This window comes from Pogona vitticeps, chromosome 2, assembly GCF_051106095.1.
Source record: "Pogona vitticeps strain Pit_001003342236 chromosome 2, PviZW2.1, whole genome shotgun sequence".
Classification (NCBI taxonomy): Eukaryota; Metazoa; Chordata; class Lepidosauria; order Squamata; family Agamidae; genus Pogona; species Pogona vitticeps.
The window spans coordinates 35,690,507-35,709,681 of NC_135784.1; the positions used below are offsets into that span (position 1 = coordinate 35,690,507).

The following is a 19,175-nucleotide window of genomic DNA, read 5'->3' on the forward strand; positions in this document are numbered from 1 at the left end:
AATTCTTTATGACTAGGAGAAATCTACCCACAAAGAAGGGATGGAATATTCTTATCTTAGGGGGAGGCATTAAGCATTTGCTGGTTGTCCTCTGAAACTCATAGAGCATTTCTCCAATTTTTTAATTGGCAGATAGGTGTTTGAGAAACACATGTCATTCCTTCCTGAGAACACTGAGTGCTTCACTCCCTCTCTGGGAGGAGCACAGAAACATCTGGTCGAAACAAACTTTCAGCCTGCCCTAACATATCTCAGGGTTCAAAACTGCTTATTAGTGTATCAATCTTTCTTGCTCATCTCAAACCAGTGGCTAGGTGCTTTATAGCAGGTCAATGTTATTCACTTCATCTACATACTCTACAATGATGACAGGGCTTCTGGTGCAAGACTATGGGTGTGACTACACACCCAGTGGGGAAAATATGCCTGGATCTGCTGTGTGTTATTCAGTTTTTCAAATTGTCTTCCACAGGTGAAATGGCTGTAGCCATCTGGACAACGACTAATTTATAGATGTCAGCAGGGGTAGAGCCACAGAATTGTGTTCACACAGAGCTCCAGCAGCAGACGCTACCTTTGACGAGGTACTAAGTGACAATTTGACAAGATGCTAATTGGCAATTTTCACATCTTTTAAAAAAATGTCAGTGACCTAGTGCTATTCTCTCCAGCATTGAGGCAAAACTATTTGAACTGTTTGAACAATGGGAGTACCATTGAGGGGAACTGATGCTCCATGAGCTTCCTCAGAGGCACTTTAAATGATGTCAGGTGTGTACTGACTCCTACTTAACATGAGTTTGAATGTGATTGCTTACTGCCGAACAGAGCTACATCCCCAGTTATAGGAGAGTGTGCACACATATGCAACCATATTATTTCAGTTTTTTATGTTTACTTCCCTCCACCTTAAAGATTTCAGTTTGTTGTTCAATTGAGTTGTAAAGTTCATAGGTCTTATTAAAGGTGAAAAAAGTTCTGAAATGATTTGTCTTTGTCTCATTTCTTTTACATCACAGACACCTGACATTTTAACAGGGGTGTGTAAACTTTTTATATCCACTGTAAAAGATGCTTCACATAGATTTAAGCTGGAACATCATTTAGGCTGATTGACCGATAATTGTTGGGATCCTGCTGGTTTTCTTTCTTAAAGAGTGGAGTATTAATACTAGCTTTCCAATCCTTTGGTGTACAACCAGCCTTGTTTATGTGTGTAAACAGACCAAACAGTATGGAAACCACCAATGTATATTTTGTTGTTGTTTAGTCGTTAAGTTGTGTCCAACTCTTCGTGACCCCATGGACCAGAGCACGCCAGGCCCTCCTGTCTTCCACTACCTCCCGGAGTTGGGTCAGATTCATGTTGGCAGCTTTGGTTGGACACTGTCCAACCATTTCATCCTCTGTTGTCCCCGTCTCCTCTCCAGAGACCTTTGGGTAGTGTGGGTGGCATATAAACAAACAAACAAATAAATGCTGTCATTATCACACATTTTTGCCCTTCAGTAGAGTCCCTGCATATTTGGATCTCTCCTGATAATAGTGGTTTGGCTAGTAGTTTGACTGCAAATGCAAAAAGGATAGGAGAAAGTGAACAAATCTGATTATCCCCCCCCCCCCCCATGACAGGTATAGGATCTAAGTCCATATTATGACTTCTCGCAGTTGCTTGGTGTTTATCATACGAGGTATGCAATATTCTCAAGAAAAAAAACTCCACCACATTTTCATGGCTCCACATACTTTCCTAATGAAACGGCATCCAAGATACCAAAAGCTTTAGTGGCATCACATGATGCAATGGCATATGCAATGGTTTGTTTTGTTTGAACCATAATATACCACATTGAACAATCTTCTGACTGGATCAGAGTTTTGTCTCTGTTTTAGGAAGCCCAACTGATAGTTTCCAATAAATTTTATGGCAAGTTCCTGCAACCTGTTGGTTAATATATTTGGGAATAATTTAGCATCTTGATTCAGTAATATGAATCAACTTTTGTGAGATCTTTATTTGGCTTGCTGATTAGTATTGTTCTAGCTAAGTTCCAGGAGGGGGGCATTTCATAACCATTCATAACTGAGTTATAGAAGTTAAGAGGCAAAGATGACAGCTGATCTTCAAAGGTTTTATAGAAACATTCACCAGAGCCAGCCAAACCAGGTGGCTTAAGTGGTTTTCAATTTTCAATTGATTTCTGTAACTCCTCAGATGTAATTGGTTCATACAGGAAAAGTCTATGATCTTCAGTGAATTTTTAAAAATTTGCTTTGACTATCAAATCTTAATTTTAGTTTCATTAGGGTTTGACATATTGTACAATAAATTTGATTTTTTAAAAATATTATTAATTTTAGCAACCTCATAAATTTTCTCCACTTTGGTTTTTTACAGCTGCTATTTGACATTTAACTGGGTTTTTTCCTAATATAATTAGCAAGTAATTTGGATATTTTTCTGCCAAATTCGTAATATTTTTGGTTGACATATTGCAACATCATTTTGTATATTATTTCTGCTCACCTAAACAAACAAATGGGTCCTAAATCAAATTAAGCCTGAAATTAGGCAAAAATGATGAAACTGAGGCTGTCCTGCTTTGGGAACATCATGGGAAAGAAAAATTTTCTGGAAAAGACAATAATGCTGGGAAAGGCAGAAGGCAGCAGGAAAAGAGGAAGACCAAATATGGGATGGATGGATTCCCACAAGAGCTAAGCAGAGCAGTTGAGTACAGGCCATTTTGGAGATTGCTCATTCATAGGGCTGTTATAAGTTAGAGGTGAGGTGACAGCACATAACAACAGCAAACAAATAAATTTAGGCTGCAGTCCTATACACACTTACCTTGAAGTGAATTTTATTTGATTTACTTTCGAGCAGAGATGTGTAGGATCCAAGTCTGGCCTGAGACATTTTCCTGTCTAAGGCACAAGTTGAAATAGGACCCCTACCTTAACCCCATCCCAACCTCCCACCCCATTTAATGTACGACATCAACTAGACTGGCTTCTGTCTTGGTTTTAGGTGACAAATTATCTTTTTGACGTTATTGTCACCAGATACTGGTGACAATATCCTCTATTATATTGTTCTCCACTACAGCTCCAGTACTAAACTAGTTTCTAAACTATAAATAAGAGAAAGAATTGGTGAGATAGGTAGATGCCATAAGGTCTAGCTCACCAAGCAAAGCAGTATACATAGGCACCAATTGAAAAGGCTTCTCCAGCGCTGCCCATTGGCAGGCACTTTGCCTCTTAAGCAACCCATCACGTCAAACCAATGGCTGTCTATTAGATATTGAGCCACACACATTATTGTATTGTTGGCATATCATTCTTAAACTTCTCAGGACAAATATACCAAGCAAACTGTTTCCCTCTACATATAGGTATAAATGCCTAGCCATCCTCACGCAAGGCTTTATTGGTAATCTTGTGAGAACATCATGACAGTGGGGCTTCTAAGGAGTGGCACCTGTACTTTGGAACTTTGTTCCATCTGTAATTTGAGAAGCAGAGGTGATGTTGAGTTTCCAGCAACTCTTCAAAATGTATACTTATTGCTCTCCATTATTCTATTTGTATATTAGTTGTTGAAATTTTATTAGTTAATTTAAGAACATATTTTATATGTTACCTTTTTATACTGTGTGGTTTGTGCCATCAAGTCTTATAGTGACTCTAATAGGGCTTTCAATGTGAGATATTTGAATAATTATTTTACCAATTCCACTCCCAAGTCAGTTTCCATGGCCAAGTGGTGACTCAAAGTCTGTTCTCCAGAGTCGTAATCTGTCACTCTATCCACTATACCACTGGTTCTTAACCTTGGGTTACTCAGGAGTTTTGGACTGCAACTCCCAGAAGCCTTCACCACCAACTGTGCTGGCTGGGGTTTCTGGGAGTTGCAGTTCAAAAACATCCGAGTAACTAAGGTTAAGAACCACTGCACTATACCACACTGAGAATCCAGCTGTATACTGTACTACAGTATATGCTTTATGCCACACTTTAGATTGTATATATCTTTTTACTGTAACCCATTGTGAAATTTTATTATATCAATCAGCGTATGAATGATGACAGAAAGCTACCTTAGTCCAGTAGCCTAATTTCAGTGGAAAGTAGTTGGGTTTCGTAAACTCCTTGGCATAGGTAGAAGACGATTCCAATGAAACAGCCACACTTGTCTGTGCCACTTCTCTGTCCCTTTTGATAGATACCCATGGCTCTTTTGTATCTTTGAAGTCTCTCACAGTTTTTGTGCTATAACACCCTTTTCTGGTTTTACTTAATCAGAGACCTTGTTAATCCTTGGAATCTGCCTTTCTTCTGTCTCTTGGAGCCCTCATCTGGCAAGTGTTAGAGCTTCACCTCCTACACTTCCTGAGTTGTCATTATGATCCATACTCCACTGGCATGAGCTGCTATCTGTAGGATGCCAATATACAGCACTGACTCCTGAATCGATAACTTTTAGATCTAAGAATGGACAAAAGCAAAAAGAAAAGTGTGCTGCTTTTCTACCACTCCATAGCACTTAAAACACTCTCAGGGTGGTTTTCAATTTAATTGACTACGTAGCAGACTATGTATTGCTGGCCCCCTCCCTGGAAGCTGGATACTCAGTTTACCAATTTCAGAAGGATGGAAGGCTAAGTGAACCTCAAGTCAGCTACCTGGGATTGAACCTGGATAGTGAGCAGTTTTGGCTGCAGTACTGAAGTTTAATGACTGTTCCATGAGGCTCATAGTGTTTCTACATAGTGTTCCAGAGTATTGGGTAAATTTTCAACAAATATATACAGGCATTTTGAGAACTTTTCTCCTTTATATTGTTTTGAGCGTGGATGAAACCTATGCCTATTACTCTTGGGCAAGCTAATCTTTCATTCTTCCCTCAATCTTTTGTGCTGCATAGGGGCCATCACAGTCAACTCTGTGCTTTTTTTCTAAATAAACTAACTTATCATTTTATATTCTCTTCTCCTTGCACCATATCTCTTTCTTTCCTTCAAACTTTACTGCAATATAGCCAAAGTTATTATTTCCTGCCTTGCTTATTCCTACTGGTCTTTTAGAGCCCCTCCTCATGCTTTCTCAAGAAACTTAAATGTACACCTCAACTTTCTTGTTTGTCAGTTTACTGCTGTCTCTCAAATGACAGAATTTTCTCTTCCTTTTCACCTATTTTCTTTCTGGCTTCTTTATTCAATTCAAATGTGTAACCTCCCCATGTTCACCACATCTAGTCTCACCCTTCTCATTTTTCTTTAACCTTTTCATCTCTTCATTCTACTATAGAGGTTGGTTAACATGATTTAGATGCACAGCTGAGATTTTTTTCAAATATATGAGGCTGTCCTACTTTGGTCACATAATGAGAAGACAGGATTCTCTGGAAAAGACAATAAAGATGGGAGAGGTTGAAGGCAGCAAGAGGAAGACCAAATATGGGATGGATTGGCTCACTAGAAGACACCACAGTCTTGAGGTTGCAAGAGCTGAGCAGGGCTCTTGAGGAGAGGATACTTTCTAAATTGCTCATGCATGGTGTCACCATAAGTCATGGGTAACTTGATGGCTCATAGCAACAACAAATGTTGTCACATAGCTAAAAATCTAAAGCCAGGGTGGCCTTTCAGATGTTTTCAAACTGCAATTCATATCATCCATCAGATTAGGTATGCTGGCTAGGTCAGATGGAGGTTGCAATCCAACAACATGCGGATGGCCATGTTTTCCAACTCTGATCTAAAGAGTGAATGTGACACACAGTGTTTCAACATGCACTCACAGAAGAAGCCATAACTGTCTGCAGGTCTCTCAACTGTACAGTAGATGTCATATCTGGTTTGTTTCTGCTTCGGTATTACAGGTAGTTCATTCTTGTCACTCAGTATGGCTAGCTTTTCACATGTTGTCTTCTCTCTTCCTTCTTATGTTAAAACTAAATCCAGTTGAGGAGGGGAGCCAGGACCCTTCCCTCTCCTGCCCAACCACTGAATATAATTTATGAACATTTTCCATCCTTCCCTCCCTCCTTTGTTTTTCAAGGAATATAGATGCACATTCCCACTTAGGGAAATGAAATTGAGAACTGTTAGGTTATTATAGGCCTGTCCACACTGTGAAATTTGGCGTAATCCAGCCAGTGCTTAAAAAGTCCTTATCTTCTGTGCAGACTATTTTATTAATTCTTGGTACCCATCCATGACGGCAGAACAAAGAGCTATTGCGTATCTCAGTGAATTGTCCCAAAAAGATTGCATGCCCTAGCCCTGTGCCAGTAAAACATGGTCCAGTTATTAAAGGGGAAGGATGGCTTGCTTTAAGTCGAAACACAAACCGACAATATCTTTTTTTCTGTGCAAACAGTGCTATCAGGGAACCATATACTATAACTATATGTGGACAACCTCTGTGATGGAGCCCACTGTCTCTTTGGCTCAGCCTACTACAGCTTTTGGAATGCTATGGACAGTTAAGGAGGAGGTGAGACAACTATAATCAATCTGAGTGAGAGTAAGAATGGCAGAGAGGGAGTATGTGGAGTTAAGATAGGATAAGTAGTTTTTGAGAAGGAGGAAGGGTAGTGTAAATATGTTGAAACAGACTTCAAGAAAAGGTTAAAATTACAAATTCAACTGAATGCTGCCTATCCACCAGTTTAGTAGGCTTTGTTAATGTGTCCCGGTTTTGTAAATGAATTGTTCCTTTCAACCACTTCATTATTACATGTCAAGTGGTCTGGGACTTATGGTGACCCTATGAACGAGTGATCTGTCTTCAACTGCCCTGCTCAGCTCTTGCAAGCTCAAGGTTATAGCTTCCTTTAGGGAGTCCAATCCATCTCCTATTTGGGCTTCCTCTTTTCCTGCTGTCATCCATCATTCCCAGCATTTTCTTTTCCAGATACGTAATCCTGTCTTCTCATGATGTGCCCAAAGTGGGACAGTTTCAGTTTGAACATTTCCCCCTCCACAGACTCACTTGTTTGTCCTTCTGGCAGTCTCTAGGGTATCTGCAAAAAGCACTCCTCCAGCACTATATTTCAAATAAACATTTTTTTAATTGTTCAGCTTTCACACCTGCACATAGTGATTGGGAATACAATAGTGTGGGTGATCTTTTTCTTCAGGGACACGTCCTTCCACTACACCTTGCGTCTATTTGCGTAGGGAAGCTAAGAGGATCCAGGTCTATACCTATTCTATGTAGAGGTGAGCAGGTTTCCGGGTGGGTGGGTGGAGGGAATAAGCCTACAACTCCTAGAATTCCCTAGTATTATTCTCTAGGGACTTCTGGGAAATGTAGTCCAGAAGTGTTGCAAATGTGCCCAAATCGCGTGCGCTCCATCTGAAAACTCACTCGACAACAATACAACCCCACCTCAATTCTAAGCCACCGTAGCAACCCCCCCCCGCCGCCACCACCAACGCAAGGGTCACAACATTGCGACTGCCGAGACCCCGAGAATAAAAACAAAATGAAAGAACCCCTCCTCAACAGAGCTTGAGCCTATTGGCGGCTGTCATTAAAAGCCACCCTCTAACGTCCTGCAGGTTCTGACCAATCCTGTTCCCAGGCTTGTGCTCCGCTTGGCCAATCGTGTTATTGACATCTCCCGCCCCTCCTTCCCTGAGCAGGTCGTTGGGTGGCTGCCATAGCAACCGGCTATTTCCTTCGGGCACCAGGAGGCGATGGAGCTCGCTGATTGGCTAGAGCTCTGGGGCGGAAGTTCCGCCCGTGGGGTCCTTTCTGATTCTGGGCGGAACGGGGCACGTGTGAGTCGTGGGAACGGGAGGTTGTTGTGTTTTGGGATTGGGTCGCGTGTCTTGTAGAACAGGAGGGGAAGCGAGTACGTGTTTGTCGTGAGAGGTGAACGCATATTTGCTTTGACTTTCCAGTTAGAAGGATTCGGTCACATTTCCCACTTTTTGGTCAATTGGATCTCTTAGCGGGTGGCCCTCATTTTGCAAATCGTTTCTGAATATACTTATATATATATATATATATATATATATATATATATATATATATATATATATATATATATATATATATATATATATATATATATATATATATATATATATATATATATATATATATATATCTAAATTTACGACAGAACTTCAAATTATGCCTCTGGTTTAAGATGGCGCTGCGTGGAAATAAAAAGCTCGGTCACGGTCATCGGTGATAACAAATTACCCTTCATCTCTTCCGGATATTGGACGTTAGAGCGGATATTCTGACTTTGGATGCAGCGCCACAAAACGATGGTGGTGTGCTGTATTCAAACCGGATATCTGAGATCTTCGGCAATCCGTTTTTCTGGCTCCTGTGCGTTTCACCCTATGTGCCTTTCCTTGAATTATCACTTGTAAAAAAATCCGTGCTTTCATTTATTTACCTGACCGCCTAGATTTCTGCAGGGTGTTTTTTTTCCTTGTTCAATGGATGTTCTTCAAAGCCAGTTTTAAGTTTTGTTGAATATTTCACACTTCGTCTTAAGCTGTTCCAAGCTATCTCTATTTTGACTTTTACTGCATGGCCACTATAGTAATAATGTGTTATTGTCATGTAATAATAGTATGGAATTAAACTGTTGATCAGGAAAATGGATAGTCTGCAGTTCTCTGTACCAGGGATTCTCTGATTGTGGTTGCCTAGATGTTTTGCATGCCCAGTTCCCAGAACCTCCCACTATTTACAACATTGGTGTAGGTTTTTGGGAGATTAAGTCCAAAATTGGAGATCGAAAGGTTGAGAGCTGCTCTGTATTTCATTCCAAATAGATCAGTGGTTTCTGTCTCTCACTGAACATGTTTGGATGTTACAATAATGTCTAACATTTTTATAGTTTTCAAATACTGAATATTGAACCAAATACTGTACAGAATACTGTATGTGGTTCTTGTAAGGCCACATATTGAATTACTATATGTGGCCTTACAAGAACTTCTAAAGTAAATGGGTTTTGTAATCTCCTGTGTTGCAGAGGTTGAAGAAAATCTGAGAGTCGAGTCCTTAAGAAATGTTCAGTAAGTTAATGGGAGAGGGAGACTTCCTGATTTATAGCTCAAACTTGATTTTGTCAGTTGATAATAAAAGTTACTAGCTGATATTTGTCCACCTCTCAGTTCATGGCAGTATTAAATTATTTGTGGACTAAAACTTAAAAAAAACATGTGTAGAGGGTAGTGTAAGAGGCTGCAAGCAGGGCCTCTTGCTTCAGGTTCTCCTTCATTCTTTTGGCTAATGATCCAAAAGGTAAACTTGAGAATGCTGGAGGTTTCTCTCCCACATTCTGGAAGATGGCTTTGCTTGGCAGTGTCTAATATAGATGACTCTTAATTGGTGGACGGCTATTTAGAAGTCTCAGATGTGTGCTTCCAAATGAATAGAATTTTATTCTGTGAGAACTGATACTCCATTGGCTAGTAAATTAAGGAAATGCAAATCTGGTATTAGATATATATGGTACACTCTTTTGCAGACATATCTGAAAACACAAGTTACATTTGTACGTATAGTGTATGATCATGAGTACAGAGCTTAGTGATATCCTATGACAGACTATTTTCCATTTTAGAATTCAGGTTACTAAGATGATTGAACTTGGTGATGGAAATAAAGGCTCTCAGCCTTCTTCCTATGAAAGGATAGTTTTGAAGAATGCATCTGAATACCATTATATGAAGATCCACCTGTAAGTTCAAGTTGCAAAGTGATTTAATTCCCTCTTACACACTTAATTTTGGAGTAATACTTACAGCATATTGTTTTTGTGATAAAAGAGATTTACTACAAAGTCTTACTGCAGAAATTTAATTTTAGAGAGTTCCAAGAATCTGATGTTATCCTGAACGCTGTTGAATTCAAACAACTTATCATCTCTGCTCTGAAACGGCTGCATGGGGAGGTATGTTATTGTTAGCTGTGGTTGATCAAGAGATAGTTTCCAAAGAGGTAGCTGTGTATTAAATTAAATATGGGACTGGGGGTGAGAGACAAAGGACAAAATGTTGTAGCACCTTGAAGACAACAGATTTTCTTCAGTGGGAGCTTTTGTGGATCACAATTGTATCCTATCTGTTAAGGATCACAAGTGGCGTAAAAATTGAAATTACAATTAATAAAGAAACAACAGAAGAAAGCTATGTAAACAAATTCCAATGTATCACTAAGAACCTAAATAAATATTAAGTCTTAGTGTACTACACATATTAAACCAGTTTTCTGCAGCAACATATGCGTATATAATAGCTATCTCACTTGAGATACAATTCTTAGGGTTTCTGTGTCTGCCAGATAGGTTTGTCTGTCATACAGTTCTCCTGGCTGTAGCTTATGATTTTAAGTAAGTAACAGGTCATGATCCTGTCAACATGGGGAGGGGATGTATAAATACAGATGGCATGCATGAACATTTCTTGTGTTTGACAAAGTAGATTTGGATCCATGAAAGCTCACACTGAAGCAAGTCTGTTAGTCCTTGAGGTGCTGCCACATTTTGGCCTTTGCTTTTCTCTTTTCTTTAAAAATCTTATATTTCCTTAACTTTGTCAATATCGTAAGACATTAACTCTTAAATTCTTTTCCATCTCTGATTTACTTATATTCTCAGGGAGTTAATCATAGTAAGGTTGTTACTTGGATTCCAGTGAAGGAGAAGTATTGCTTCTTTAGTAATACTGCTCTCTTTGCTGTTAGTCCCAGGGGAGACAACATTTAGCTGCCAGAGCCAGCACTTCAGTTTCTCTTAATGGAGGTATTATGGCTCTTCCTAGCTTTAAGGGACTCGAGCATTGCAGTGGTGGCAAGAGAAGGGGATAGGACAGGTGAAGAGTGAAAATATATGTAAGTTGTATGAGACACATCCCCTATCTCGTTACTGTTCCCTGTTTATATCTACTTATATGAAATTGCTATGAACATGTAGGTCCTGTGTTAAACAAAGTAACAATGTCTCCTTCCATGCTGAAATAACAGCATTAAATTGGTGATGGTGGGATTATAATTGAACTGTGGAGAATTTTCCTTATTTCTTTAAGGCACTGGTAACCCCTGGTACATTTCCTTGTAGGTTGGAGCAGCTTTGCCAGTTGATGTGTTGGCATATGAGGAAAAAACTTTGTCTGCAATACTGAGAGTACCTACAAGGTAAGAAACATTAAGCTACACTGACATTCTTAGTAAGGACCGTTTGATAAAAGCAAGACTCTGTAATGATTCAAATGAAGAGAATTCTCTTTATAGTTGGTGTCAGTAGCATCATTGATATACAGTGGTGCCTCGCTTAACGAGGATAATCCGTTCCAGCGAAATCGCTGTAGAACTAAATTCTTGTTAAGCGAAATAAAAAAGCCCATTGAAACACATTGAAAACCCTTCAGTGCGTTCCAATGGGCTGAAAACTCGCTGTCCAGCAAAGATCCTCCATAGGGGCGGCCATTTTCGCTGTCTGTAAAGTGAGGAATCCCTCCTAGAAAACAGCGGGGGGCCATTTTGAACCCCGATGATGAGCTGTTTTTAGATCTTCATAATGAGAAAATTAGTTCCCGAAGCAGGGACCCGATCGTCAGGAAGCGAAAAAAGCCCATTTAAAACATCATTTTGCGGTCGCTTTTGCGATCGCAAAAACCTAATCGTCAAGCGATTTCATTGTTAAGCGAGGCACCACTGTATATGGCATGGTTGTCACTTGTTTAGCTAAGTATCAGCTAGTATTGGCTTAGGTACATGGATTTTCCTCTGCAAATGATTGCCCTGCCTGTCTTCCTGAGTTCAGGATTGGGAAAATGCCTGTTCCAAATACTGACAGCAGGCTTACAGTGTGCTGTTACTATGTGCTGTCTTAACTTCCAACAACTTATGTATTCATGACTTCCAGAAAATTACTTGATTAACAGCCTCACTCAGGTCTTGCAAACTAAAGCCCGTAGCTTTTTTTACTGAATCAATCTCTCTCATGGTTGGTCTTCCTTTTTTTCTACTTGCTTCATGTTTTCCTAGACCACTGGTTCTTAACCTTGGGTTACTCAGGAGTTTTGGACTGCAACTCCCAGAAGCCTTCACCACCAGCTGTCCTGACTGGGGTTTCTGGGAGTTGCAGTTCAAAAGCATCCGAGTAACAAAGGTTAAGAACCACTGTTCTAGACCACTTCCTGTGTATACCCCTTCAAGTGGTGAGGGAATTTGACCATGACAGGAGAACTGAAAGCAATACTGTCAGAAGGCTTGACTATATTACAAGTCTAGATTCCTAGCTGAATCATCCAAAGTAGAATGGTCATAATTGAGAATTCAGGCTAAGATGCACACATCCTGTTGAGGAATTAACAGCCACGTCAGAAGAAGAGGACTGATAGTTCCAGTGGTAATAGGGATGGAGAGATTCTTGAAGGCAACAGTAGGGGAAGGTGACATGCTTGAAAGATCTTTCATAGTATAATGGCAATGATATTCAAATAAGCTCTTGTATTTCTCAGAAGACGGCAATAGTAAATCACTTTTGGATGTTTGCTGTCTCAAAAATCCTGCGATGAGACAGTCTGGACTAACAGCAAATAAATAAATTCCAAGTTTAACAAGATGGTTAGATTTTACAGCTGTGTTTAGGGTAGTCTCTCATAATCTGCAGTAGATATTGGAAAAGAGATTGTCACACTGAGGCAATGTTAGCATTGCACCATCAGGGAAAAAAAAGAGGTTTGCTGGCCATCATAACACATGCACCTCATAAAAGACATGTTGGTCAATTATAGTAGCTTAGGCATGTGAATCTTAACATTCAGTGAATGCGGCTTGGTTTTAATATTCACCTGTAGTTTATCCATCATATATTGTTGCTCGCCAGTATGTTGCCTCTTCTTTTACTTGAGCCCTTGAGTTTTCATTTATTGTCCTAATTCTGCCATTTGCACAGGGGTTTGGTAAAACTGTGGAGTGCTTTGATGCTGTTTGGTTCCTACCAGAGCAGACAGTGTGCTTTTAGGGTGACACAGGTAATAATGTTTTTAAAAAATACAATCCTATGCATGCTTAGTTTACGGTGTGTAGGCCCTGTTACTCTAAAATAATCAGGAATAGGGTGGCAACTAAAGGAATATTTACGTGTGGAGTATCTTCCTACTTCAGAGTCTATGTTTTTATTTGTGCTTTATACATAGTATATTTTAGTTGGGATAGTGATTCTGTGCATGCCTTGATGAGAGGCCAGAATAATATACGATCATAGTGTTGTTGAGAATTTTGATTATAACGTGTATTCTCATAACATCAGCAGAGTAAGGAAGATAGTGGTTAGCAGAGATACTTATGACACTATGACACAGAGTAAAACCAACAACTTAGTCTATTTACATATATACAGAGAGATAGACATTCCTGTGGCAGCATAACATGACATGAAGCAACACACAACATAGGAAAAAGAGATCTGACTTACAGCAGATAAAGACGTTCATTTTCCACATGACTTCTGTACAGTTCTGTGACCAATCAGAAAATACATTATTTCCTTTTCTGTTATACAAAGTTTCATCATGCTCCACAGCTGCACAACATTAAGTCTTAATCCTTGATACCCACACCTGAATACAGTACAGTGACTCAGGTAAAATCAGCCATTTTACGTTTAGCTATACAACATTAATATTTAATACATTTTCATATCAAAATCTCAACAAGTGTAACTAAGAAATTTCTAGTGTAGTGATGTTCCAGAATAATATGATTGCTTTTTCATAGTCAAATTATTGAAAGATATTTCAAATTCTATACCTGTTTTGATTTTCCCTTGCTGTTTGCAGTTCCAGGCAGCAACAGTTAACTTTTCAGTGGAGTAGTTGATACTAGTTGATACTCCACTTGCAACATTCCCTTTAATTTTCCATTAGCACATGGGGTTCTGGCCATGACTGGAAACAAATGGTCAGCAATACTGGCTCTGTTGTGCAGCCACACAGCTTAGAGGGAACGTTGATTGTTTGCATCACAAGTTAATACTGATTCATTTGTGCCCTGCTTCATGCTGTTTGGTTAATAGCATTTCACTGTTTCCTCTGTGATTGATCGATCAAAGTAGAAGATCTGTACTCGAATGCCCTTATTTGTTCAATAGGCTTGACTGTTCCCCTAAAATATCCAGATGGTAGCAATGAGAGCATCATACTGTGATCACATTCGGCAAGATCTTCTGTATTTAAAGTTGCTTAAAAAATAGGACCTGTGTGGCCTCTTGAAGTCATTTTCCTTCTTTGCTGATACAACCTTATTTTTAAAATTGTGTTCATATGATACTGTACTTCTGTATCTTTTTATTTGTTTTGGGTTCCTAGGTCAGTTAGAATAGGTGCGATAGAAACTGAGGTAACGCATAAATATATAAACCCCTTATTTATCTTTCCCTTGTCATATGCTGGGCCACTGTGGTGAGTGCAGGTCCTTTTCCTCCATTTTTGTGAAAAGGCTTCAATTTCGCCATCTAACCACCATCATTACATAGATTTACATTTATTAAATTTGGTGTGTAACCGAATTAAACAAATTGCCATTCAGAGACCTGGGTTGCTCAAATATTGCTCTGTGCAGAAGGAATTGCTTTGGCTGCTATCAGCTTGTCTGTTCTTCTTCTAAACTACATATTCTTTTTCCATAGACCTCTCCATTTCTTCTTGCATTAGCCGGAAACAGCAGAGCGCTGGTACTTGATTAGGGATGCAGAAAAAAGGCCATTGACTCAGGCTTGGGAGCTGTCCAAGATGCTGATGCCATTGCTGAGATTTAGTTTTTGTAACGCTGGTCTCCTGAGGATGTTCCTGACAAAGCCAAGAATCGCCAGTGGATTCCTGACTCCTCTCTGTGTTGTGCATTTACATGTGCAAGTTGGAGCCAAGGCTGAACTGAAAAAGACGTTTACGCCGAAGGATGTTTTTACCTTTTCTGCCTTAACAGGGGACACAAACCCATTGCACCTGGATGAAGACTATGCAAAGAGGACACAATTTGGGAGAACGGTGGTACATGGTGTTCTGATCAACGGACTCATCTCGGCTCTTCTGGGCACCAAAATGCCAGGGTATGGCTGTGTTTTCCTTTCTCAGGAAATTAAATTTCCTGCCCCGTTGTATGTTGGTGAAGAGGTCTTGGCTTCAGCAGAAGTGAAGAAACTGAAGAGATGTCTTGCTTATATTTCAGTGTCATGTGTAGTCGTTCAAAGTGGCAAGACTGTAATGGAGGGTACTGTTAAAGTCATGCTGCCGGAGGATCAGAAATCCCAGAACTGATAATCCTATAGTCAAAGACCTGAGTGATGTGCTTTGGTATATATCTCATAACTTTTAAGGAGAAAACATTGCTAGTTGTTCATTAGTAATATACAAAACAATAACAAGTGCATCCTCTGTTCCTCTATCTCGAATCACTAGGGGCAGTCTTGCCCCATTTTAAGAAAGTTGAGAAATCCTAAATTGTTGGGAAACAATTGGTTTAATCCTAATGCTTTGGCATTGGCCTCTTGATTTTTAAGGCTATATAGAGAAGACATATTTTATCAGCAACCAGTAAGTTTTGGTGAGAAGCTTCACAAAGCAGCTGCTCAAATAGAAATCCAAAGCAGAATGTGAATTGCTTTGGAACTTGCTTGATCTGACTCAGATGATTTGGCCAAAGAGAACTCAAGAGCAGTCATGTTTGGTTGGACCAGCTTTCCAGTAGCTCTGCATTCTGTCAACACCAGTGGCAATTCAGATGTCTTGGCTAGGGTAAGACAATAGGCAAACTCCCTGATAATAATCACTATCATCAGCGATGTGAAGTTTGGTGCAGACAGGCCTGTCTTCAATGTGTATATTGAGCCCAATCTTCTTCCTTAAGCCATTTATGTTAATGGATTTTGCACCATCTTGTGCAATAGAATTGATTAGGTACCATGTGAAATCATTTTTGAGTTTTGTGCATCTTGATATTGTTGTCTGCCCCATTCTTCATGGTTGAAGGAAGAATAACTTCAGCCTTGGTTCATCCTTGACTATGTGAAGCTAAATTTCTTTTCCCTGGATAATCTCTGATGGCATGTGACCAAGCAATCTGTATGGGCTAATTGATGAAACACAGGTGCAAAATTGGCCTGCTTTACAAAATTTCAAAGTAAAACATTACTTGTGCAGGCTCAAGCCATGATACACTTCTTCCAAAGGTATTTTGTTTCAAGTGGCTTCAGTAGCCTCAAGCTGACTCTGGGGGGTCTTAAGGTTCTCCAAATCCTAGAGCAGCCTTCTGTTCTCTTCTGCACTCATCTCATTAAATAACACAAAGGGAGCTAGTGCTTCTCTTCTTAAAGCCTAGAAACCTGCCCTGATGAGGAGATCAGATCTCCACGTCTCTTAGTCTCTGGACTGAGCTGAATCATGAATTATGGGCACCAGAGCTTCTGCATCTTCACAAGTTAAATGCTAATGTTTGCTTTTTGAAAAAATGTCTGATCTACATCTTGTTAGGAGTAGTGTGATTGCTTTCCTCAAGGTATTTGTCAGAAATTGAGCTTCATTGAAACCATTGATTAGATTTGGTAGTGGTGAGGAGGCGGCACTAGGGTCTTGTTTCTTGAATTTACTTTTAAAAGCTTTATTCACAAAGATTAGACACACATTTTCACAGAGTGGTATGCTAGGAAGCAATTTTCTCCATGCAACACCATTTTTTCTGAGCAGCATTCGCCTATCTGAAACCAAAACATTAGAAGTTGTGAACATTCATTGACATTGGTGGCCTTAAGGAAGTTGGTGATGGGTATTAAAGTGTATGACTTTGTGCTGAGGACTGGTGTAATGGACATGGTATAATCCTTGCTTTAATGAGAAAGCTGATCAACATGCTGTCGGTCTAATGAAAGAACAGTTTTTCCTTCTGTAAATAATTAACGGAGAGTAATCAGGAAATACAGTTCTGTATGGCAGATTTATTCTGATCTGCAAAGGTGGGATTAAAGCAACAGAGCAGTATCAGCAATATTTTAGCAGGGTGTTTAGCTAAAAGGCAGGAAGATGTTTTGTCTCGCTACTTGGTATGTATGTCATGGGTCTGGATTAGGATCCTTTTTTCCAGGTTGATTAAAGTTACATTTCATTTGAATTTTGTGTCTTCTGACTTCATACGCGTATGTCGGCTATGTGAAAAACTAACTGGTACACATTTTGAGTTAGTGTACCGTAATTGTCATGGTCTGGAGCTCCGTGCATCCTGTTTATTTCTGAATAGTCTCTTTTAATTCTTCTTTGATTCTCTTTAAAGGAGAATGAATGAAAGGAGGAAAAGAACATGAGTTGTACTTACAAGCATGTTTCCCCTTCCTCTTCTTGAAAAGAATGTGAAGCTTTGTAAGGATTAGTCAGTTGATTCTCTTGTTCATCAGTCATGGTCTTTATCAAGCATTTTTGACTTCAGTGGGCATGCTGTCAGAGTTTGTAACTTCAGACTTTTTTTCTCCTTTCTACAAGCTTCTGCTTTCAATGCAAGAATAATAATTTTGTATTGCTGAGTTGATTCCACTTAATGGCAACACTTTCTAGGATTTTTCAGACACAGATTACAGTACTCAGAAGTGGTTTACCCTTCCCTTCTCCTCTGGGGTCTGGAGCTGAGAATATGTAACTTGTTTAAGACTACACAGGCTGGTTCTTGTCCTGGGAGGCACTGAGGGAAATCAAAGTCCCCACCTCTGGCTGTGCAACCAGACACTCAACTCACTGCTGTCAAGCTTGCAAAGGAACATTCTTTTCTGTTGTGTAAAGCAACCCTCAATTATGCAGTAGTGTCTGCATTAACAATTATGTGAAATACTCTCACATATTTGAAAAATTAAGATCAATAGAAGCATTTCCTCCCCAAACTTGGAAAAGTTACTTTTTAAGAAGATAACTCTCAGAATTCCACCGATAGTTGTGCTGATTGTGGACTTTGGGAAATGTCTTTCAAAGAGGTATCTTTTCCAAGCGCTCCTTTGACCAAATTATAAGGTGGAATAAACTCAATGCAGGCACAGTTAAATTATATCAATGGGTAGTGTCACTCTCCCTAATATTTGCATGTTGGATTGGGAGTCCTGTTGCCATCCACTCTTACCTGATATGCTCAGAGCACGTTTATGAACTTGTCCATAGATCTTAGAGCTTTGGCACTACTGAGTACTTAAAATGAATTGACTAAATCGTATTCTCACAGACTTATTCAACATGCAATTTTTACTGAACCCACAGGAATGTAAACTACACAGTGTGTGCACTGGAGAATTGAAGTGTTTACAGTAGAGATGCATAAATGGCAAACAGTAAATGCAAAGATTATTACATTGGCTTCATAAGTGTTGTGGGGAAATAGTAAGACGAAGGAAGCAAACTCAGAAGGCCGAGAGGGTTCTAGGGAAATGCCCAGGTAAAGTGTGCAAAGATGCATTCACATTCCAGGAGGTAGCAGAGGTTGGAGTACAGAAGGTGGCACAAGGATAAGGAGGGAAGGCAGGCAGCTCTGGACAGAGGCAGTGTGTATACTCTACAGTACATTGTAAATCCACCCAAGAATGAAATCTCTTTAATAAGATTCTTGGGGTGGCTTTGTAAAGGAACTAGACTCTCTTGAGCCTCACCTTCTAGCCACCTCTTTCTCAACCCTGTTTGGCCTTGCATATCTGGCTAATCCTTTCTGATTACCCTATTTTGTGAAAGGGCAGGGAAGTTAAAAAAAGAAAGCACAATAGAATGGCTAAGGGGTCCACATGGCTTTCTAGGCGGATATTTGTGTAAGAATGGGCTGAATGCTCTTCCAAGGAAGCCTTAGGGGCAAAACAAAGGCCAGTGATTCAGTACATATTGCTTGTACCTGAGTTTATCTACATCTGTGAGGTAAGACCCTCTGCAAAATGTTTTTATTCTCTCAGTGCAGTTTACATCCTGGCAGTTCACTCTTATCCACTGTACCACACAGCTGGGGAAACCAGCACTGGTAAAACTGCTCCTTAAATATCTCACTCACTTTTAAATCCTTATTAGGGTTGCCATCAGGATGTGAATTGACATTATTGCTAAATGAATATTACAGAGTTGAAGGAATGCCACTTGATGGCACATAAGAGGCACAGAGTAAAGGTATTTCTACTA

The 19,175-nt window shown here is 39.7% G+C and overlaps 2 protein-coding genes across 5 annotated transcripts; both read left to right on the forward strand.

Moving 5' to 3' along the window:
- Positions 1–7,705: 7,705 nt before the first annotated feature.
- Positions 7,706–17,154, forward strand: RPP14 (ribonuclease P/MRP subunit p14). 4 transcript variants are annotated; one of them, XM_020795431.3, is made up of 6 exons: positions 7,706–7,796; positions 9,611–9,727; positions 9,856–9,940; positions 11,105–11,181; positions 12,947–13,025; positions 14,681–17,154. In XM_020795431.3, the coding sequence occupies exons 2-6, from the start codon at positions 9,627–9,629 to the stop codon at positions 14,735–14,737; spliced, it is 399 nt and encodes a 132-aa protein (XP_020651090.3). In that variant the 5' UTR covers positions 7,706–7,796; positions 9,611–9,626; the 3' UTR covers positions 14,738–17,154. The 4 variants fall into 4 exon arrangements, with proteins under 4 accessions (XP_020651090.3, XP_020651091.3, XP_078244935.1 ...); XM_020795432.3 differs by having other exon boundaries at positions 7,749–7,890; XM_078388809.1 differs by having other exon boundaries at positions 7,750–7,870.
- Positions 14,784–17,154, forward strand: HTD2 (hydroxyacyl-thioester dehydratase type 2). Its single transcript, XM_020795428.3, has one exon. It carries the CDS (start codon positions 14,784–14,786, stop codon positions 15,306–15,308), a length of 525 nt encoding a protein of 174 aa, XP_020651087.3. The 3' UTR covers positions 15,309–17,154.
- Positions 17,155–19,175: the final 2,021 nt, after the last annotated feature.

Coding starts and splice junctions, on each gene's coding strand:
- RPP14 (XM_020795431.3), top strand. CDS start 9,627: ATGATTGAACTTGGTGATGGAAATAAAGGCTCTCAGCCTTCTTCCTAT. Junction 9,728..9,855: donor CATTATATGAAGATCCACCT/GTAAGTTCAAGT, acceptor ATTTAATTTTAG/AGAGTTCCAAGAATCTGATG. Junction 11,182..12,946: donor ATACTGAGAGTACCTACAAG/GTAAGAAACATT, acceptor CCATTTGCACAG/GGGTTTGGTAAAACTGTGGA.
- HTD2 (XM_020795428.3), top strand. CDS start 14,784: ATGCTGATGCCATTGCTGAGATTTAGTTTTTGTAACGCTGGTCTCCTG.